General features: G+C 43.8%; 1 protein-coding gene across 2 annotated transcripts in view; it reads right to left on the bottom strand.

Moving 5' to 3' along the window:
- Positions 1-23133, bottom strand: part of SPATA13 (spermatogenesis associated 13) — a 138519-nt gene that overhangs the window by 39409 nt on the left and 75977 nt on the right. For both annotated transcript variants that reach the window (XM_073894774.1, XM_073894775.1), the window contains exons 3-4: positions 14023-14388; positions 12144-12288 (exon numbers count right to left, since the gene is read on the bottom strand). In XM_073894774.1, the coding sequence (XP_073750875.1) occupies positions 12144-12288; positions 14023-14388 (511 nt within the window). The remainder of the gene's footprint in view (positions 1-12143; positions 12289-14022; positions 14389-23133) is intronic.

The following is a 23133-nucleotide window of genomic DNA, read 5'->3' as shown; positions in this document are numbered from 1 at the left end:
GCCCTTGACTCCTGGTAGGGATACAACTCAAGCAGTACCGAATGACTAGCCTACACACTCAGCATGCAGCAGGCATCAGTCAGCATGTGCAGGACACCCTGAATCTGAGAGGCCTGCAAACGGGGTAAGAAAGTTTCTGTTGGGCATCCCTAACCTCAGTTTCCCAAATGTGCCCTCCTTTCTCTGGCTTCCACCCTTTGCATATGTTGCTCGCTCTGCCTGGAATATACCTTCCCCTAACAACAAACCTAATCTAACTTCTATTCACCCTTCACATTGTCACCTGCGAGACTCCCTGAGCCCAGCAAACTCCTAGAAGCCTGTGCCTATCAATTTTATCTTTTAGAAACTAGCTAACTAATTGCTGGAACAGGAAAAGAAACATTTGGAGGATGACCTTCCCCTGGCCGAAGCAGGACTACTCTGTGAAGATGAAAGTGCCCCACAGTTACCTCAGCTTCATTATCTTAAAATTCCTGCTCTGGGAGAGGCATAAGGTTCATTAGCATAACATACAATATAGGTATGGGCATGTTTTCTGAGTCCGCATGTGTAACTTTATGCCTGTCCATTACACGCAAGGATGAGGTCTCCCCTTTGAATATTCATCCCAAACTCCAAGAGAAGGAGCCTGCTTACCCGTGTGGGGAGGCATGGCTTTGGAAATTATCCTGTGTTCTCCTTACTTACTATAAATAAAGATAACCTTGTGAGGCTACTCCACTTGCTGTAGTCAGTCTATTTCTCGCCAAGGAGCAGACCCACATTGGTTCAGTAACAAATCCTCAACTTGGATGTCATTTTCTCCAAGAAGTCTTGGGACTCCCCAGATCTGATGTGCATGCTCTCCCTTCACCCTGAGCTCCTTTATCCTTGCAATGGCTTTACAAGTCCCTATACCACACTGGAGGTTTATGAGAACAGTCTCCGGCTTCCTCAGGACCACCCAGCCTCTAGCAGTGCCTCACTCATAATGGGGCAGAGCTACAGATACATTAATAGATATACAACATCACATATATTTATTAAGTGGGTCAATACAAATGAGGTATCTCCTAAACCAAGAGCATATTAAAAGCCCAACTCTGAGAGTTTCAGAGCAACTTGGGCATTTCCTGAAATATCACTGTTTGATTATGTCATAATGGCACATCCTGTATCACTTACCAATAATATCAGTCGTATCAACTGCATAATAAGGCTGAATAAACTTGCTTTTACAACCAATACCAGTTCCTCAATGGAGAACAGTAGATAAATACATCTAAGGAAATCTTTTCCGTTTCTGAGCAAATACATTCAGTACAAAATCAAATTGAAGAAACAGAAGTTGAAGACATGGAAATAATGTCACCCCTGAGTAATAATCCCTACCTGGGATTTAAAATCACCGGGCTTTCAAGACAGCCGTCGATGTCTTAGTACGCTTTTTCTTTCCTTTAGACAAACCAACCTTACATCTGTGTAGGAAACATGCCGCAGACGCAGGCAAGCAAGGCCTGGGGGCTGTTCTGGGGGTGGCCGTTGCAGGGCAGGTTGTGGGGGCAGGACACGTGGACAGCGGCTGCGTGCACCGCCAGGCCACGTGGGCGGGGGTGCCTCTCCAGCCCCCTGGGCTCTGGAATGGGTCCGCCCCGGTGCAGGCGCGGCTGCACGCACGCTGACCTGAGCTTCAGAAGAGCCCATATTAGGCTCCCCTAAGAGGCTGCCACGCCCCATCATTTCTGCTTGGGCCATTCACGTGATCAGCGATTCAGCAAGAACTCCCGGTGTTGCTGCAGGATTCACCCCGGCAGATCGCCTACTGGGGCTACTCGCGGGGGACCAGCACCCACCTCCGCGAGGAGAAGTCACAGAGGGGGCTGAACCCAGCTTTAAGGCCTTGGGCAGAAGCCAGTGCCTATGGGCAGTTAGCAGGTGTTCGACCACATTGTGCTGGCCAGTTGGGACTACCCCAAAAGATATTAACTGAGCTTGTAACACACTAACTAGGATAAGCTCTCCTTTCCATCTCCTGGCCTGACATCAGGTTTCCACAAACGTTTCCACACCGGATATGAGCAGTGGAAGAACAGCAACGTTAACTGGGAAGCAGGAGCTTACTCAGTGGTAGACACCACTGCCATCACCCTTTTCAGGGTTGAATGTTTCTCTCAAAAAGTCCTCAATTTATTCTGTAGCAAAGCGAAAAAAGCAGTATGTCAGATTTATCACTAAGTAATTTATTTTGGAAATTTCTACATTATCTTATTCCTCACTTATCTTTGTTTTCTAGGGGTAGCCCCTGGTAAGACCCATGATCAATTTGAGTGCGGTCTGTACTATTTTTTACTTGCTTTCTTGTTGACACCAGAACCAGGAATTTTTAATCCCTCAGAGCAGGTTTTCAAGACACGTCTGACTCCTGAACAACATGCATTTGAGCTGGGTGGCTCCACTTATACACAGATTTTTTTCAATACAGTGCAGTATTGTAAATGTATTTTCTCTTTATGGTCTTCTTAATAACACGTTCTTTTCTCTAGATTACTTTATTGTAAGAATGCAGTATATAATACATATAACATACCAAATATGTGTTAATCAACTGCTTTATGTTACCAAGAAGGCTACTGGTCAACAGTATGCTATTAGCAGGGGGAGCCAAAAGTTTGACACAGAGATTTTGGATTGCGCAGATTTTGGATTGTGCAGGGTGGGTGTGGGGGCATGCCCCTAACCCCCACATTATTCAAGGGTCAACTGTACTTCCTCCTTCCACCAATCATTAGCCAGCTCTAATGTGCTCAGACAGGTTGGCCAGTGTACAATTTGGGTCATTGTGTCCTTTGTAGATCAAGATGTTTTTTATATACAAGTATTGGTGAGGATGTGGAGAAAAAGGAACCCTCATGCACTGGTGGTGGGAATGCAAACTGGTGTAGCCACTGTGGAAAACAGTATGGAGTTCCTCAAAAAGTTAAAAGAACTACCATATGATCCAGTAATTGCACTATTGGGTATTTACACAAAGAATATGAGAACAGTAATTTGAAAGGATATGTGCATCCTTATGTTTATTGCAGCATTATTTACAATAGCCAAATTATGGAAGCTGCCCAAGTGTCTGTCGATAGATGAACAGATAAAGAAGATGTGAAATATCACAATGGAGTATCAGCAATGAAAAAGAATGAAATCTTGCCATTTGCAACAACATGGTAAAATGCTAAGTGAAATAAGTCAGGTAGAGACAGACAAATACCATAATGATGTCACTCATATGTGGAACTTAAGAAACAAAACGAACAAAGGAAAAAAAGAGACAAACCAAAAAACAGACTGTTAACTATAGAGAACAAACTAATGGTTACCAGAGAGATGGTGGGTGGGGGAATGGGTGAAATAGGTGAAGGGAATTAAGAATACACTTATCATGATAAGCACAGAGTAATGTGGAATTGTTGAATCACTGTATTGTATACCTGAAACTAATATAACACTCTATGTTAGCTAACTGGAATTTAAAAAAGAAAGATGTTCTTTGTATACATCATGCCTTTAAGGACTGGATTTTTTGGTTGTTTTCCTAATGAAAAATGTGGATGGGGGGTTATGATTTAGAGTTTCACAAAGCCATTGTTAACAACTTCAAATATTACATCATTCTGCTGAAGACTGAGCAAGTCTGGCCTAGGTCATCAGAGGGCTACACTGGCTTCATTTGATTCTCTTTCCTAGCTTGCCAGAAGTGACTATATGCTTAAGAAATTAAGATGTAAAACTACTAAAAAATCAAATCAAGCAATAATTTGAGTAATTTAGAAATATTTTTAAAAGCCATAAAAAGTCTAATCAATTCAGGGTGCCTGGCTGGCTCAATAGGAGCATGTGACTCTTTATATCAGGGTCATGAGTTCGAGCCCCATGTGTAGTGCAGAGTTTACTTAAAAAAAAAAAAGTCTAGTCAACTTGTCAACTTTGTATCTCCTTAGAAAACCATATTCTTATTTTTCACATTTAATCATTACTGTACCTAATCCTGTTTTTCTCCTCTGTTGTATAGCATTATTAAAAATAGTCTAATACAATACTTAATGGTTAAGAAGAAGGCTTTTAAAAATACAACAAACATATTTTTATTTTATTTTATTTTAAATATTTTATTTATTTAATTGACTGAGAGAGAGAGACAGCAAGAGAGGGAACACAAGCAGGGGGAGTAGGAGAGGGAGAAGCAGGCTTCCCACCGAGCAGGGAGCCAGATGCAGGACTCGATCCCAGGACCCTGGGATCATGACCTGAGCTGAAGGCAGTCGCTTAACCAACCTAGCCACCCAGGCACCCCCAACAAACATATTTTTTTAAATGGCATCCCCAAGTCTACTGATCTTCAGGGTCATGCTTTAGCTCCTTGCTTGCAACCCATAAAGATTCCGCAGAAATCTGATAGCTGAGGAAACTGAATGTTTTCCCTTCTGGGAAATGTTTCCTTTCTGATTAAGGTAATCATTGGGTTTATGTCACATGAGCAAGCTAATCTGAACTCAGTGGGTGAGATGAGTAGAAAGACAAGGATGAGTAGACATGAGAAAAAGAATTTTGGAAAGCAATCAAATTTGACTTCTCATCAATACAGACTAGTAAGGGAGAATGTAAGGCTGGAACCCAAAGTAAATATGGGCAAGTTAGGAGCATGGGTAGGCTGTGATATAGTAAGTTGCCCCTATGTAAAACAAAAAGCTTACATAAAAAAGCAAAAGGCAAAAAAGATAATTCCCTAAGAGCAAGTTATCACAGCACAGGCATGCTTGCTAAGACCCAAGGAGAAAGAAGGGCCACAAACACCATCACCAGTAAAGCAATAAGGTTTTTATAGGCTGGCAGCCTCCCATTCATGAGCTTTATAAAAGCTCTTACAAGTGCCATTGTGATACCTGCTCTGGATTCTATTATTTCAATACCACACCCATCCGATCAATACACATTACTGAGGACTGCTCCTTGTGACCTTTCTTCACAGACTGTTAAGGGGCTAGTAAGGAGATAGACAGTACTCTAACTAAAGCAAGCAAGCAAGAAGTGCTAGAATGGTGCTGCGGAGTTCTGAGGAGGGACAGCTCACCTCCACCTGAAACGAGGAGGTCTTCGTTTTTTAACAAAAATCAATTTGCTAATATTCAAATTTCTACATTTTGAGAAAAATTTAGTTGTGGGCATTTCTTGATTTGCAAATTTGGGGAGCACCTGCCCAGGGAGGAGGAAACATACTTTCATTATTTTTTAAAACTTTTGTGCTAAATTGCAAACAAACACAAAAGTAGAGAAATTAAATGATGAACCCACGATTATCAGTACTTTACCAATTATTTTCCAACCTTCCTCAGCAGCTTTTTGGAGTATTTTAAAGCAAAACTTACATGTACTGTTTCGTGCAAAAAATATTTTAGTATGTACCCGTAACAAGGAAGGACTTAAAAATAACTACACTATCATTATCCCAACAAAATGAACAATAATTCCTTCACTGAATTCCCTCAGTCCATGTGCAAATTTCCTCAATTGTCTCAAAATGATCTTTTTATTTGTTGGTATCAAGATTCAAACACGGTGCATAGACTCCATTTACCAAATGCAGTTTGGATTAAACCAAATTTATCCATTTGGGTGACATCTACCAGAGATCATGCATTCAACACATGGGCTTATGGAGCTGACTGTCACCCTAGCACTTCGATGGGCTGTAGATCTGGACCCAGTACTGGCCCACTCTTTAAGCAGTGGAGAGGCCAGCTCCTGGCACACAGGAAGGAAGCAGCGTAAAAACCAGAAGACGGAAATGCTGGAGATAGTCTGTCATGGACTCATCATCCCCTGGGCTGTGTTTCCTAAATCAGATGATGGAAGTGGCAGTGACTTTTATATGTGCTGTACTGCTAATCTGTCCAGACAAGGGAAGTCAGTGGGGAAGTCAGTGAGAGATGCTTCTGTTGCAATGAAGTCCAGGACCTCGATGGAGGTGGGACATCTGTATTACAAGAAAAGAGGGCATCGCTCTTACACTAGGCAGCAGGGCCAGCTCGGTCCCAGGAATGGTTGACCCACATGATCTCTGGCTATGCCTAACTTACCATAGGGTCTGCAGGAACAAAAGTGATGAGTAACTACACTAATGTATTACTTGATTGGTAAGTAGGAAATCTCCAAATCTGGCAACAGAGACTCAGGGGCCCACACAGCTCCCAGATCTCAGCTGATTTCCACACTTAGAGCCTCTTCATGAAGCGGAAGCCAGGTGACCTTGGGGTAGGTATCCCACAGTTACAACTCTTCCTCCCAGCCTCCCCAAAAGGGATCTTCCACCACTTACCTGGTAACTGTGCCCCCTGGCAAGGGACCCCCCCCCCCCCCCCCCCCCCCCCCCCCCGCCGGCCGTAGTAAAATCTAAGCGATAATTCTTCCTAATCCTTCCTTTCTGACGGAGAGGAGAGAGGGCCTCAGCAGGGATTTAGCTTGTGTAGATAGATGGCTAGGACAATGGCTTGGCTGAATGGCTTGGAGGAATGTGGAAAGAACAAAATAGGTAACAGACTGGTTTGGGGAAGGAGTATGATTAGATAAACCAGAATATACTCAAAGCATGAGAAACCATCTGTGCTATATGAATGCCCAGTTGTATCCTATGTGAATCCGATTGCAAAAGAGGCCGTTTAATAATTGTGTGAACACTGTGTTCCACTCTGTAAACGCCAATCTTTGTTCCTAGTCATCTTGATGCTTACTCAGTAGGTTCAGGGAGGAAAAAAAAAAAAGGCCATGGTGGCAGAAATGGATGCCAAGCCTGGGCTAAACCACAGGGTGTCCCTCTCAACCAAGTTAATGATATGGTTCCTTGAAGGAACCAGACAGCTCCTTGTGGAGAGTTGATTACAATGGACCCTTTTCATAATAGAGGGGTAGATGATCTGTCTTTAGTGGGAAAGATATTTATTCTAGACCTGGATTTGTTTTCCTTACCTGTCAGACCTCTGCTGGAAACTCACTGAAGGCCTCATTCACTGTCACGGCACCTCTCACGGCCATGCTTCTGCCAGAGGACCCCAGTGAGGGAAGCACGGTGACAGGCCGTGCCCACGAGGGTCACAAGTGTTAGCCTGTTATCATCCTGAAGCACGCAATCATGGCCGAAGGGAAATGAAGTTATGGAGATTGCTTGGGGACACATCTTGACATTGTAATGCCCTGTTGGATGGGGTATGTGCACTGAACCGGTGCCTGACAAGGCAATGTGCACCCACAGCCAGAATACAAAGGGCAAGCACAGGGGCCGCTTCTTATAATGACTTAATAATACATCTGCAAAATATTTTCTTCCTATTTGGTAACTCTGCCCTGTCATTCTCCCAAGAGAGAAGGACCTCCACGGGAATCCACAGGCCCGGCCCCACTGGATTAGAACCAAGGCCAGCCACTTTCGCCTCCCTGTGCACTGGGAAAATGAGCACCCGAGACAGACATGGATGTCTTTTGTGGTCAGTGCCACCACGGTTTCTCAACCAGACTTATGCAATAACCTCCAAGTCAGTCTCCCTTCCTCTGTGTTTTTTCCCCCAAACCATCCTTCCTCTCTAAAGCTTCAATCAGTGCCTATCACTCCCCGGCTGGCAGTGGCTTCCCGTTTCACTCCAAGCCCTACCCGAGACCTGCAATGTCCTTTCTATCCGGCCGCAGCCTCCCAGCCAGACTGCAATGCCCTCTTCTCCTGCCCTTATTTCCTGAAGTCCGGTCAAGGGCCCTCTCGCTGAACCTCAGACACATCAAGTGTCAGCCTACCTCTGGGCACCTGGAGTGCCTGCCACAGATCTTTGGCTCCTGCTCATCTTTCAAGCCTCCACTCGGGCGTCACCTCCTTAGGGACAGTGGGTCACCCTCTGCCGTGCCCTTCCCAACACTCCCTACTACATCACCCACATTCATGTTCCCCAGAGCAATCATGACTGCCTGAGAGAAGGGTATTTGCTGACTTACTGGATTGGATTCAATGCTGGAATGTGAACTTGGTGATGCTTTACCCTCCGCTCCACTCCACATGGTAAAAACCAGTGCCTGGCAGGCTCCGGTTAGTGCCCCACACATTTTTATAGATGGGCTGCTTTTGACTGAGGGAGGGGAAGAAAAAAGACGATGTTAACTCTAAGCAAGCAGGACCACTCACAGCTCCACACCACGGGGTGAAGGTCTGGGCCACCTCACCTGGCAAAGGACACTACCAGGTAAGGTACTGGGCAGGTGGTGGGGGAGTGTGCGACCAGCACGGGATGGGCCAGGTCAACAATAGCATGCATGGCCTTGCAACCAGAAGCAGAAGAGAGAGATTTCCTTTTGTGGTATCACATGTATAACTAATATTTATTTATTTTCTATCTCCTTTCCTCCCCCACCTCCTTCCACTACCAGATAAGGGTGTGTTGTGTAAATTTCCCTCTGGGCATACACAGTGGAACAGGAACTGCAACAGAACTGAGGGAGAAATGGCTACTGCTCCGGAGGGCCTAGACTCAGAGCTGTTTGCAGTAACTGATGAGCCTCTGGATTGTCTCCCTCAAGCGAAGGAGTGAGAGGGTTTTTAATTATACATGGAGCAGGTGCATCATGCCAGAATGACATTTTTTAAAAAATGAACACCCTCCGGGGCGCCTGGGTGGCTCGGTTGGTTAAGCAACTGCCTTCGGCTCAGGTCATGATCCTGGAGTCCCGGGATCGAGTCCCACATCGGGCTCCCTGCTCAGCGGGGAGTCTGCTTCTCCCTCTGACCCTCCCCCCTCTCATGTGCTCTCTCTCTCTCTCTCTCTCTTTCAAGTAAATAAATAAATAAATCTTAAAAAAAAAAATGAACACCCTCCACCCTGCTTCATTTTTCTTTATAGTACCACCTGCCCAGTTATATAGTCACTTGTTAATTCATTATCCCCTCACTGGAATAAGTGATTTAAGGGTTTTGTTCTGTTCCCTACTGTCACCTGGCACGTGGGAAGCACTCAGTAGTTACTGGATATATGAATGAATGAATGAACGAACAAATGGAGAACCTGTCCAGAATCTACTTCTATTTCTAACACTACTTGGATTTCCTCTAGGGGAATGACCTCCTTTCCATTGTGTTCAGCCTCGGTGACAGGGTACCATGGACCTGCCTCCCAATATGGAAGGCGAAGGGTCTCTGGAGGCCCCTAGCCCTTCTCCCTGTTCCAGTGCCACCAGGCAGTAGGCACCTCACACCTAAGCTTCAAGGGTTGATTTCCCTATCCTGGGATTTTTGACTTTTAAGTGACAGAAGGAATGTTGGCTTTCACTCATTCCTATGCCCTCCTGCTACGTGCTTCCCTCAGCTTCTTCCAAGTGGTTCCTTGATTCCCAGAAACAACCCTAAAGGCCATCCATTTCCCACACTGGTTCTCTAGCCATTCTTTTTAACTCTGGGGACATCGGACACCCTTCCAATAAATTCTCTTTTTGCTTAAGCTGGTCAGAGTTCGTTTTTGTTGCTTCTCAACAAAAGAACATTGAAGTCAAAACAAAACACTATTAGAGAAAGCACAGAATTAAGCTGTTTGTATGTATGTATACAGGGTTGGATGGGAGCCAGCAGAGACTCCGCGACCCAGCAGCCTTAGCAAATTCATACAATAAACATGGTTTTATTTCCTATTTTTCTTCTCACTTTAAAATTGTAGCCGTCCCTTTTCATGTTGTTGCAGGGTTTTCCTATCTGTGTTGTAAACTGTTGTGAGGTAGTGGCCCATGCAGCACCCCAACTCACTATTCCACTCTGAATGAACATTTACCGTGCTTTGACTTTCGTGCCATCACAACACTGTGAAGAGTATCTTGTGCATATAGCTTTCTTTCTCCTTTTGGATGACTTTCTGAAAACACATCACCAGAGGTGGATGACCGGATCAGAGGGGATGAAAATGGGGCCTGGCGCTGAGCGGCTTTGCAGGAGGAAGACAATGAATGCACGTTGTCTCCAAGGGCACACAAGGGAATGAGAATGTTGACATAAGGTAATGGGAAAGGAGGGAGCTCTAGGCAAAGGGGCAATGTGAGAAGCACAGAGGGAGTGTGAAAGCCTAGACAAGATAGAGAACACCGGATGGCAAGCTCTGGAGGGAGAAAGGAGAGAAACAGATGGAAAGTGAGACTCGGGTTGCACAAAAGCCTATAAACTCATAAGGAACTGGGACTTGATTCTAATGCTTGGAAAGAGTTGAACATAAACAGTGACTCTGACTACAGTGTGTATGAAAATTTGGCCTGAGGAGGTGAGGGGGTGGCTGTGAGGGGAAGGGTTAAGGAGCCTGAGAAGCAAGGTGACCCTGAGAGCCAAAGGATGGAATTTAGTGACTCCCCGAGAAGGGGGGCAAGGACTCCCAGGTGTCCAGCCTCCTTGGTTGAGGGGCTGACAAAGGCATGAGATGTTCACAAATTCCCTCAACCTCCACCTGCGAGTCCCACCTTAAGTCCTCTCAGTGTATGTGACACGAGTTAGAAACCATGGCAACACAACTGGGAGTGATAGCATTTTCTCACCATTCACCAACTCCCTGACTTCTCACCACCCAGTGTGACCCTCCTGGGCCACGGTCCTCAACAATTTCTGTCAGAATCCATCAGTGACCTTCTTGTTGCCATTTCTGGTCACTAGCCATCATCCTCTTCTGCCTGTCCTTAGAAATGCCTCCCTTGACCAGGGAGTCCATACCTCCTTGTTCTTTCCCTTCCTCGACCGATCCTCTTCCTTCTCCTCCTCTCCCTAGAATTTTAGTCCTTCAAGTGACACCCTCCACCTTCTTCAAGGCTGTTGAAACCTCACCCCTTCTTACAGCTTCAGTTGCCACCCTCACGTGCAGGACTTGCCCACACAGTGAGGTGGTGGCCCAGCTGAGGCAGTAGCTGGGTTTCCTAATGCCCAGCTCTTACTCTCATGCTCACCACATGATAATCATTTCTAAAAGTAAGACAGGAAACCCTGCTGTTGGAGCTATAATCATAGCACTTCTTTAAAGAGTCAATATAGTTCAGTGGTTAAAAATGAACCACTTGGTATTAAAAGTTCTATTTGTAGATTCAAATCCCATTTCTGCCCCATCCTGGGTAAGTGACTTAGGGCAGTCTACCCCTGTATACCTGGGCTTTCTCATCTGTAAAAACAAGGATAATAATAGTATCCAAAATGGCAGGTAGCTACGAAGATCAAATGAGCTAATACATCAGAGCACAAGGCACAGTCTGCCACATGGTAAGTCCTCAATAAATGTTAACTCGTTACTCTTGTCCAGTGCACAACAGGCCACACCATTCTTATCTGACCGGCTGATTGGCACTGACATGAATTAGTGTAAGGGAAGATTTTCTTTTTTAAGAATGTAAACATCAGGGGTGCCTGGGTGGCTCAGTCGGTTAAGCTTCTCCCTTCAGCTCAGGTCATGATCCCAGGGTCCTGGGATGGAGCCCCACGTCGGGCTCCCTCCACATCGGGCTCTCTGCTCAGTGGAGAGTCTGCTTCTCCCTCTCCCTCGCTCTTCCCCTCCCCCCTACTTGTGCTCACTCTCTCTTTTAAATAAATAAAAATCTTTTCAAAAAATTAAAAGATGAAATGATTCCATTCATTAAAAAAAAAAAAAAGAACGTAAACATCATTCCAAAAACGTGGTTTTAATTCAAATCAACAAGTGTTTACTGGGTAAGTACTGTGATAGCATATTAGCTACTACTGTATTAGACAAACTTTTCTTTGGCATCTGTGAATCTCAAACACCCAGAAAGAGCTTCAAAAAGGTTCAGACAAATGCCTGGGACTCCATTCTTAGCTCTCCACCTACAGGAACTTAGGTACACAGACACAAGGGGAGCAAACTTCTCAAACGGGGTCACTGTGATGACACAGAGCACCCACTCCAGAGGACTAACGACACCCTCACGTCTGCAGCCCCTGAGATGAGCCCTCCTCACTCCCAGGGGAACAACGCCCTGGCCCAGAGGCAGCAGAGAGGTCCACAATCGAATGGGCACCTTGGTTTCACTGGGAACAGTCCAACTGAGGACTCCACACCAGTTTCTGAAAAGTGAGCCCCCAACCAGGGTGGGCCTGGGAGACTCACCATTGGATGCTCGCATCTGCCGCCGGCGTCCCACTCGGTCCAGCCCAATGGGGGTGCTCTGGGAGAAGGTGAAGGGCCGGAACCGGGCCGAAACCGCCTTGTAGGGCAGCACCTGGTGAGCGGGCACAGGAGGCCTGGCTGCCGGCTACAAAAGGAAAGCAAAACGCTGTGAGGGGATGCCAGGAAGTGGCAACTCCTTCAATGCTCTTCACACACACAGCCCTGAGCAGCTCGGCACTGTCACCTCCAAGCCACTCACACACTTGAGACGCTTTCTCCAGACCGTGGCAAGAGCTTCAGGCTGCACCCAGGCGCAGTGGCAATGACTTATTCCAAGATTTTAAACAACCAGACTCAAGGGCTCTTACTTCACAGCAACACATTTCATGTTATTTGTCAGCAATATACCAGGGGTAACGCTCAGTAAAAGCAAAGCGTCCAAGAAGAGAAGCAGATTTAGGAAGTGGTGGCTTTCTCACACAGAGTCAGGGGCAGAAAGGAAGAAGATGTGTTCCCAGCAGCAGCCTCCAGGGCAAGTAGACGGTCCTGGAGGACAGACTGGGACTGGCATACCTGCCAGGCACATCCAAGTGCAGCCACTAGGTACGCATTTGTGAGATACAAATGCTCCTTACCTCAACTATCATGACAACTGAGCTTTGTTTAAAAGAAGTTGGTTTTCCACTTTCCACGAATTTACCCAGGTCTCTTTAGAATCACCTATGTACCCTGTTGATTTTTCCCCGTGAACCATCTCTATAAATCGAAGGCCAAGCTGGCTTATGCTTTCCTTAGGTTTTCTTCATATTTCCCCACCCAGTTCCCTAAATGAGCCTACAGTGCATAAAGTGACCTTACCACATTCCTTCTTAATGCTCTGAAGTGAAATAATTTCTAAGTGCTTTTGATTTTCCCCATACTGTGTTTCAAGTTAAAACAGATATACGGTTTGCTTTGGTTCAGAATCATTTCCTAGAGTACAGCACATCTTACTGTTGCAAAAAGTTCGTGGGATTCTTCCACTTCATTTTTTTACCTTTAGAATGCAATTCAATTTAAGTCAAGAGGAATCTGAGTGCTTGCTATAAACAAGGCATTGGGCTGGGCTTCACAGGGAGAATGTAAACATAAAATCCAATACTAACATAGATTTTTCTCCCCTTTTAAGAGAATTTTAGGAGTTACTGATGATAGCAGCTAGCAAGCTCAAAAAGTAAAACTGGATGCTTACTCATGTACTGTTCTGGGAACCCATGACCATGCTGGGTCTCACCAAATAACATACACTCCTCCTGAACAGGGCCTTTATTTAAATGTTTTGTGGCCCCAGAGTGCTCTTTGGGTAACTAATAAATACCTGTTGAAATACTAAGGGGAAAATATAAAAATTTTATTGGTAAAGCAGTTGCAAAGCAGCAACTTGAATGTAAAGAGTTAAAAAATGGTAGGAAACCTAATGGTAGGAAACCTATCAGCCCCTAAAAAACTGATTTCTTATTTTCTTATCTTTATCTTTTCTTATCTTTATTTTTTAACATCGGAGGACATTTTCTCTTTCAAGAACTTCTTTCAGGAAGCTCACTAAATATGCACTGCTACCTTCTCCTTATTCAGATCTCACGTGGTTTAGGACAAACAGCACACTAGTTTCCTGTATTGTTTGAGACTCCAGGAAAGACAGAAGATTAGTAAAAGGCATCCACACGTCAGATGGCAGGTTAATTCATGAGTGTTTTCAGAGTCAGGAAGAAAGGTTGGGAGTCTGTTGTCCTTGAGGCAGACAGAAGAAAGAAAAGCAGCAGTCTGTTTAGTTCATAGGGGAGAACAAAGGCCAGGAAGCTGGAGGGCTCTGTTAGCTTTGGTAGAAGCACGGTCTTACTCGGGTTAGAAGACTCTCTATTTCCTCTGTCGGGCTGTTCCCATAGAAGCTGAGCCCGCCTATCACGGAGATGGGGCGTCTTCTCCAGCTTCCTTTGGGGGAGCCCACAGTAGGGTTCTGGTCTGCAGCGTCTGCAGAGGCCGTGTTTGGCTGGCGGTCTCCCTCCACGGTGTCCTCTTTCTGGGGGTCCACAGCAACTGAGTCTTCGGGAATAGACAGACTCCGGGTGGCCAGCTGGCCATAGTCAGAGAGCGGTCGGGGCCTTGATCTCCTCCCAGAACCCCACTTCCTCCTGGTGATCCTCTGAGACTCCGTCCTTTCTTCATCCCGGGATGAGTCCCGCCTCCAGGATCCCTCTGTCACAACCTTTTCAAATGCGAACAAGTTAGGTGAGCACCAAAATCCAGGAAGGTATTGAAAAAGAACAAGCCATACACTCCCTCCCATCCTCTTCAGCCCTGCCTTGACGCGTTCTTGGTATACTTGTTTGTTTTTTTTTTAAGTTATTTCTGTAACAGGAAGACATAACTGAAATGTGCATTAAAATAAGCAATTCATCTTTAACTGGAGGCTGAATTAAAACCATAATTTAAATAGTGATGTATGGTGACCGAGGATGAGCTATGATAAAAGATACTAAGAAAATCAATACCACTGTGAGTTGCTAGAAAGAACTTCTATGGTATCACCCAAAATACAAAATATACATAACAATAGCATGGGGAAATGCAGGAAATCCAGTTACTTAAGGTCTGCGGGTTTGGTTCTGCCACTGTTCACTGGGAAGAATGGGTCCTTGTGTGGATGGAAATGCTATACCAATGGTAAGTGAGATAGCCCTTATCAGCCACAGTTAATTATTGCTCTTAAAAAGCCCTGTGTAGACTAACCATGCCCAGGTTCAGCCCTGCCTGCAGATAACCTCTATGTCAGCACACCCCTCAAAGTCTGGGTTCAGAGGAGGGCTGCTGCCTAGTTCTACAGGAGGTTTCTCCCATCCCTGGTTATTATTTTTTTTAAACACATTTTTATTTTATTATTTTTTAAAGATTGTACTTACTTATTTGAGAGAGAGAGAGAGCAAGCACAAGCATGGGGAGAGGCAGATGAAGAGAGAGGGGGATAAGCAGACTCTCTGCTGAGCAGGGAGCCTGATGTGGGGCTCGATCCCGGGATCATGACCTGAGCTGAAGGCAGACGCTTAACCGACTGAACCTCCCAGGTGCCCCGCCCCCCGGTTATTATTTAAAAATAAAATAAAAACTAAAAACAGTCCAGAGCCCAGGGAAGAGAACAAGAACAAGCAGAGTTGTACTGGAGGGCAGGGCAAGCAGAGCAGGCCACCCAGGCCTGGAGGCCACCAGCGGAACGGCCCCAGGCAGCCAGGCCCTGCCTCCAGGACTGGCCCAACAAGGCATGCTGCTTGCCAATCGGTGGCAACGAAGAGCTCAAATACAGTTCCTGTAATTTCCAATCCCATGTGCCTCAATGGTCCCTAAGATCATACACAGCTGATTTATGAGCAACATAGCGGCTTGAGGTGCCGACCCCTGGTAGGTCAAAAATCTGCATGTTAACTTTTGGCTTCCCCCAAACTTAACTACTAACAGCCTACTGTTGGATGGAAGTCAATTAACACGTTTGGTATGCTATACATAGTATATACTGTATTTTTATAATAATATAAGCTAAAGAAAAAAAAGATGTTACCAAGAAAATCATAAGGAAGAGAAAATACACTTACAGTATTGAACTGTATTTATTAAAAAAAAAATCCACGTGGAGGTGGACCCGCACAATTCAAACCTGTGTTGTTCAAGTACCCACTGTACTATGAAAAATCTGATGAAGAGCAAAGAAAGCAGAAAGGGATTTACAGACACTCTACTGCATTGCCATCATTTTTCAAATTAGGAAAACGGAAACCCAGGAAGTGAGGGCACTTGCCCAGGGCCACACAGCCCATGCACAGTAAGAGAGACACTGAAATATGGGCCTTGTAATTTCTCTTCCCACTGTACTAAGTCACCTCTGCTCCAAAGCTAGTAAGTTCTAGCAGTCACCACTTACCGTGCTGTCTGCAGCTTCTGACAGCAAGGAACTTCATATTTAAATCAAGTCACCAGTGAGGGATCTACAATACACCCCTGTGTATTCTACCCGAGCTCAAGGTATTCAAGAAGAGACTTTTTTTTCCCCCTGAACTCCCTTATCTGCCTGAAAGCAGAGCCTCCCCAAAGAACTCATTGTCATAAATCCACAATTGTGCAGGTCCAATCCTATCTTGGGATAGGATTTTCTTCCTCCAACCAAGGAAGATTTGACTCTTAACAGTTGAGAAGAGAACCCCTGGCCTCAGCAGTGGCCACAAAACTATCAGACCTCCCATTTATCTTTCCTAAATCACTGGGTTTCCCATAAGTGCCCTTCTCCACCTCTCCTCCCCTAGTGAGAAAGTATAAATGCCCCCAATTCTAACCACTTCCTGGAGTCACTTTTTCCTGTCAACTCCCACTTACTCACATGAATAAAAACCTGTCTTTTCTAATCTGTCTTTTGTCAGTTCAATTCCACACACCCCCACATAGTAAGCCTAAGACGGTGGAGAAAAAGGTTTTCCTCTCTGACACCATCATGGGAAAATATGAGAAATCATGAAAAAGTTAATTTTTTTGCGTTACATATGAAAAACAGGATATTATGGAGAGTTTAACTACATTATTAAACTAAGTGGCACAATTTAAGCACACAAGAATAAGCCATTTATATTATCACCCTGTGATAAAAAGGTTCAGACAAGGTGTTAGAAAGACAGAAGCAAGACAAAATTACAGGCAAGGAGTAGTCTAACTGGTAACAAATCTACGTGCAGTTTTTTGAGGTTGTTTTTGTTCTTTGGGGTGTTTTGGGGGGTTTTTTTGCACTTACGCAACATGCAGCATGCCTCACTGAAGCCTTACAGATGCAGACAGGAAAATAAGGAAATGAGCATAGGAAGACAGGAGGCTGTCTTAGTTGTTCAGGTAAGAGATCCTTCTGAGACCAAAACATACTCCAGGAAGTGAGGAGGCTGGATAAAGGCAGGTATGCTCAGAGCAGGAAATGAGAGGGCAGGAGACGTGCACAGGATGATTTCTTTAACACGTCATGCCTCAAGTTTCAACTGTTCCCAGCGGGGGGTACGCATTAAGAACTGACTGTCATTCTCCTAGAACTATTTATACAGTCCCACTGAAGATACAAAAGGAGAAAACAGCCTTTACAAGTGGTACTGAATGTTCTAGAAAGTACAAAAATTAGTTAACATAATAATACATACAACTGAAAGTTCCGCTTTACTACAGAAGAGGGAGAGACAGTGATCCTTGGCCAGAAGAGACTTACATTCCTTGTAAAACAAATCTGAGCTTCGATGCATATTCTAAAACTGAATCTCCTTTTGGCAGAGTCTGAGTACTTCCAGAATACAACGGAGGTTCATTCCAGGGAACATAGTTTGACTGTGATTATACCTGCAACTACAAACACCCACCACCACCACCACACTCCGCAGGTTAATAACCTACCCTGGATTCCGCTACCGGCAGGGGCGGACCAGAGACACACTGAAGGAACAAGCAGTTGACCATATCCATGCTCTCTGAGATTCTTTCTTGCCTTTACACCAGGATAGTGAAGGCGTAAGGGGTCATGCCAGAGCTGTGTCTACTGACGCTTCTCCTCACAACCCAGCAGCCTGGGCTTCAGATCAATCCAGGGCTCTAAGCTTGATTGGCCAATTCACACCCAAGTCATAAACTTTTCTAAACAAACTTTGCAGCTGAGTGGCTGCCCTTTTAACTCTTGCTTCTCTGTATTATTGTTTTAAAGTATTTTCTAGTCAGGAGTCCTGAATTTCTTCTTACTATACAAGATTCCTTTCTTTGCTTCACAAAAGTAAAAAGCCAAGATAGATCTTATTACCTCCAGTGAGACACTTCAAAACATGTTTTGAAACCACAGTGCAAGTTAAGTTAACTGAGGGAAAAAAAAAAAACGACAAAAAGCCCTGATGTTACGTGTATCCATTCAGAAGCTTCGTCTAAGGGAAGTTTAATGGATCAAACAACAAAAGTTGTGGGTTGAATTATGCCCCCCGTAAAAGGTACACTGAAGCCCTAACCCCCAGGGCCTGTGAATATGATCTTATTACCATCTTTGTAGATGCGATCGAGTTCAGATGAAGTCATACTGGATTCGGGGAGCCCTAATCCAATGGCTGGTGTCCTTAGAAAAAGAGGGAAATTTAGACACAAAGATGAAAGTAAAGACAGTCATATGGGGACAGAGTGATGCATCTATAATCCAGGAAACCCCAGGTAGAGGCCAGAAACAGATCCCCAGACTTCTGATCTCTACAACAATGAGAATTAAGTACTCTTGTTTTGAGCCACCTGGTTGCTAGAAATTTGTTACAGTAGCCCTAGGAAACTCATACAGCAAAGCAATTCAGAAGAAAATACTACAAGCAGGGAAATTAAGATGCTTTGGGAAGACTGAAAAAAAATTAACCAAAGCAGAGCTTTTCCAGCGGGAAAAAAAAAAAAAAGAAAGGTATTCTCAAGATGTGCACTAACACAATAAGCAAGACTCCCACATTGCCTCAGCATCCTGAACAGCGAGCGCAGGGAATTCAGGTGCAGTCCCAGAACTGGAGGTGAGACAAGAACACATCCAGACAGCTCACATTGCAGGAAACCGGCCATAATGTTAACAATGACAGCTGTGGCAGGCTTGGGCTACCTTACCTAATCCTCACCACCACCCCGCGAGGTAGGTAACTTATTCACGACATTCTACCATTTAGACACTGGGGCAATGACTCACTCTGGTTAACAGAGCCAGAGGAGACAGGCCCATTTACAACTCAGTCTGTCTGACTTCAAAATCTCTGTCCTTTCCACTCTGCAGCCCTGCATCCTTGGCATACACTTTTACAGAAGCAAGACAAAACTTGATAGGTCTTCCTGCCTTTAGCCGTAGAGCTGCTTGGAAGGGGGCGGGGGTGCCGGCAGGGCAATGACAGGAAGAGAGGCTCTGTAGGTACCCCTGCAAGCTGGTGAAAGCTAGAGACCCCTTTCCCAAATCACCGTTTTGTTTTGTTTCGTTTTTTAGAGATTTTATTTTTAAAGATTTTATTTATTTATTTTCCTCCCTGTGGAGCAGGGAGCCTGATGCAGGGCTCGATCGCAGGACCCTGGGACCATGGCCTGAGCCGAAGGCAGACACTTAACGACTGAGCCACCCAGGCGCCCCCCAAATCACCGTTTTAAATGCATAAAATAAAAATTAAATAAAATAAAATTTTATAAAGTTTATAAAAATTTATAAAATTAACACTTTAAATGCATAAAAAATTAAGCTGAAATCATAATCAGATTATTTTGAAATATAATTATCAAAATATTAAAAGAATTGATACAATAATATATATAAAACACATAAATTAAGAAGACTAGCAATCGGTCTAAAAACTGCCATATTTTGGAAGTACTGATGGATACAACAGATTTTAAGAAATCAGTAAAAACTGCTGTGTGATGTGAAAAAGATCTGTGATTTCTATGGGTGACAAAATCACAGGGGTTGGTAAGATAAAAGTGCTCTGGCTTGCTGCCTACAATCATAATTGAAGGAAATGCTACATTTTACCCACAAGGTACTGAAAATAAAAGCCCCACTCCTCAATTTCTGTTGACAGAACGCTTGTACTAAGGTTCGAAACTCCCAATTGACACAGTTTCGCTTAAGACTAGTCTATGGTACCAGCTCTGTGCTCCAACTCCAGAAAAATGAAATTTTAGGCCTTATATATTGTAAAATTTAAAAAGTGGCATCTCACTATTTAAAGCTATACGTCACTAATTTGCCTTAAGTGAAAAGTAATGTGTCATAAGACTATGCATAGGCCTTTTTTTCCTTTTTCATAGTAACTTTTTCTTTGAAATCCACATTATGTCATGCTTCATCTTTGCCATCTCAATATATTCACATTTCACATAATCAAAATTCTGAATAATTTCCCATTTAGAATTCCCCTTTAAAGGTCATAATCCACCCCCTTTGTAAACTAAGCTGGAAATCTTAGAGTAATTATTTATTCCTGCTCTTTTTTATTAACAACCCCCGAGCTACCTTTTTCAGCAAGACCACTGGATCATTCTTTTTTTTTAAATTTTTTTAATTTTTTATTGTTATGTTAATCGCCATATATTACATCATTAGTTTTTGATGTAATGTTCATGATTCACTGTTTGTGCATAACACCCAGTGCTCCATGCAGAATGTGCCCTCTTTAATACCCATCACCAGGCTAACCCATACCCCTACCCTCCTCTCCTCTAGAACCCTCACTTTGTTTTTCAGAGTCCATCGTCTCTCATGGTTCATCTCTCCCTCTGACTTACTCCCCTTCATTCTTCCCCTCCTGTTATATTCTTCTTTTTTTTCTTAACATATGTTGCATTGTTTCAAGAAGTAGAGATCTGTGATTCAACAGTCTTGCACAATTCACAGCGCTCACCATACCACATACCCTACCCAATGTTTATCACCCAAGCCACCCCATCCCTCCCACCCCCCACCACTCCAGCAACCCTCAGTTTGTTTCCTGATTAAGAATTCCTCATATCAGTGAGGTCATATGATACATGTCTTTCTCTGATTGACTTGTTTCACTCAGCATAAAACCCTCCAGTTCCATCCACGTCGTTGAAAAAGGCAAGATCTCATTCCTTTTAATGGCTGCATAATATTCCACTGTGTATATATACTACCTCTTCTTTATCCATTCATCTGTCCATGGACATCTTGGCTCTTTCAACAGTTTGGCTATTGTGGACATTGCTGCTATAAACACTGGGGTGCACATACCCCTTCTGATCCCTACATTTGTATCTTTGGGGTAAATACCCAGTAGTGCAATTGCTGGATGGTATGGTAGCTCTATTTTCAACTGTTTGAGGAACCTCCATACTGTTTTCCAGAGGGGTTGCACCAGCTTGCATTCCCACCAACAGGGGAGGAGGGTTCCCCTTTCTCCACATCCCCGCCAACATCTGTTGTTTCCTGACTTCTTCATTTTAGCCATTCTGACTGGTGTGAGGTGGTATCTCATTGAGATTTTGATTTGGATTTCCCTGATGCCGAGTGATGTTGAACACTTTTTCATGTGTCTGTTGGCCATTTGGATGTCTTCTTTGGAAAAATGTCTGTTCATGTCTTCTGCCCATATCTTGATTGGATTATTTGTTCTTTGGGTGTTGAGTTTGATAAGTTCTTTATAGATTTTGGATACTAGCCCTTTATCTGATATGTCATTTGCAAATATTTTCTCCCATTCTGTCGGTTGTCTTTTGGTTTTGTGGACTGTTTCTTTTGCTGTGCAAAAGCTTTTTATCTTGATGAAATCCCAATAGTTCATTTTTGTCCTTGCTTCCCTTGCCTTTGGCGATGTTTCTAAGAAGTTCCTGCAGCTGAGGTCGAAGAGGTTGCTACCTCTGTTCTCCTTTAGGATTTTGATGGACTCCTGTCTCACATTTAGGTCTTTCAACCATTTGGAGTCTATTTTCGTGTGTGGTGTAAGGAAATGGTCCAGTTTCATTCCTCTGCATGTGGCTGTCCAATTTTCCCAACACCATTTGTTGAAGAGACTGTCTTTTTGCCATTGGACATTCTTTCCTGCTTTGTCAAGATAAGTTGACCACAGAGTTGAGGGTCCATTTCTGGGCTCTCTATTCTGTTCCATTGATCTATGTGTCTGTTCTTGTGCCAGTACCATACTGTCTTGATGATGACAGCTTTGTAATAGAGCTGGAAGTCTGGAATTGTGATGCCGCCAGCTTTGCTTTTCTTTTTCAATATTCCTCTGGCTACTCGGGGTCTCTTCTGGTTCCATACAAATTTTAGGAATATTTGTTCCATTTCTTTGAAAAAAGTGGATGGTATTTTGATGGGGATTGCATTGAATGTGTAGATTGCTCTAGGTAGAATTGACATCTTCACAATGTTGGTTCTCCCAATCCATGAGCATGGAACGTTTTTCCATTTTTTTGTGTCTTCTTCAATTTCTTTCATGAGTATTTTATAGTTTTCTGGGTACAGATCTTTTGCCTCTTTGGTTAAATTTATTCCTAGGTATCTTATGGTTTTGGGTGCAATTGTAAATGGGATCGACTCCTTGATTTGTCTCTCTTCTGTCTTGTTGTTGGTATATAGGAATGCCACTGATTTCTGTGCATTGATTTTATATCCTGCTACTTTACTGAATTCCTGTATGAATTCTAGCAGTTTTGGGGTGGAGTCTTTTGGGTTTTCCACATACAGTATCATATCATCTGCAAAGAGTGAGAGTTTGACTTCCTTTTTGCCGATTTGGATGCCTTTGATTTCTTTTTGTTGTCTGATTGCTGAGGCTAGGACTTCTAATACTATGTTGAATAGCAGTAGTGATAGTGCGCATCCCTGCCGCGTTCCTGACCTTAGGGGAAAAGCTCTCAGCTTTTCCCCATTGAGAATGATATTCGCTGTAGGTTTTTCATAGATGGCTTTTATGATATTGAGGTAGGTACCCTCTCACCCTATACTCTGAAGAGTTTTGATCAAGAAAGGATGCTGTACTTTGTCAAATGCTTTTTCTGCATCTATTGAGAGGATCATATGATTCTTGTTCTTTCTTTTGTTAATGTATTGTATCACGTTGATTGATTTGCGGATGTTGAACCAGCCTTGCAGCCCAGGGATAAATCCCACTTGGTCGTGGTGAATAATCCTTTTAATGTACTGTTAGATCCTACTGGCTAGTATTTTGGTGAGAATTTTTGCATCCATGTTCATCAAGGATATTGGTCTGTAATTCTCCTTTTTGATGGGGTCTTTGTCTGGTTTTGGGATCAAGGTAATGCTGGCCTCATAAAACGAGTTTGGAAGTTTTCCTTCCATTTCTATTTTTTGGAACAGTTTCAGGAGAATAGGTATTAATTCTTCTTGAAATGTCTGATAGAATTCCCCTGGGAAGCCATCTGGCCCTGGGCTTTTGTTTCTTGGGAGATTTTTGATGACTGCTTCAATTTC

Source organism: Callorhinus ursinus, unplaced genomic scaffold (genome assembly GCF_003265705.2).
Source record: "Callorhinus ursinus isolate GAN/ISIS: 27379988/994484 unplaced genomic scaffold, GSC_fseal_2.0 scaffold7, whole genome shotgun sequence".
NCBI lineage: Eukaryota > Metazoa > Chordata > Mammalia > Carnivora > Otariidae > Callorhinus > Callorhinus ursinus.
This window is presented reverse-complemented; position numbering and strand designations above follow the sequence as displayed.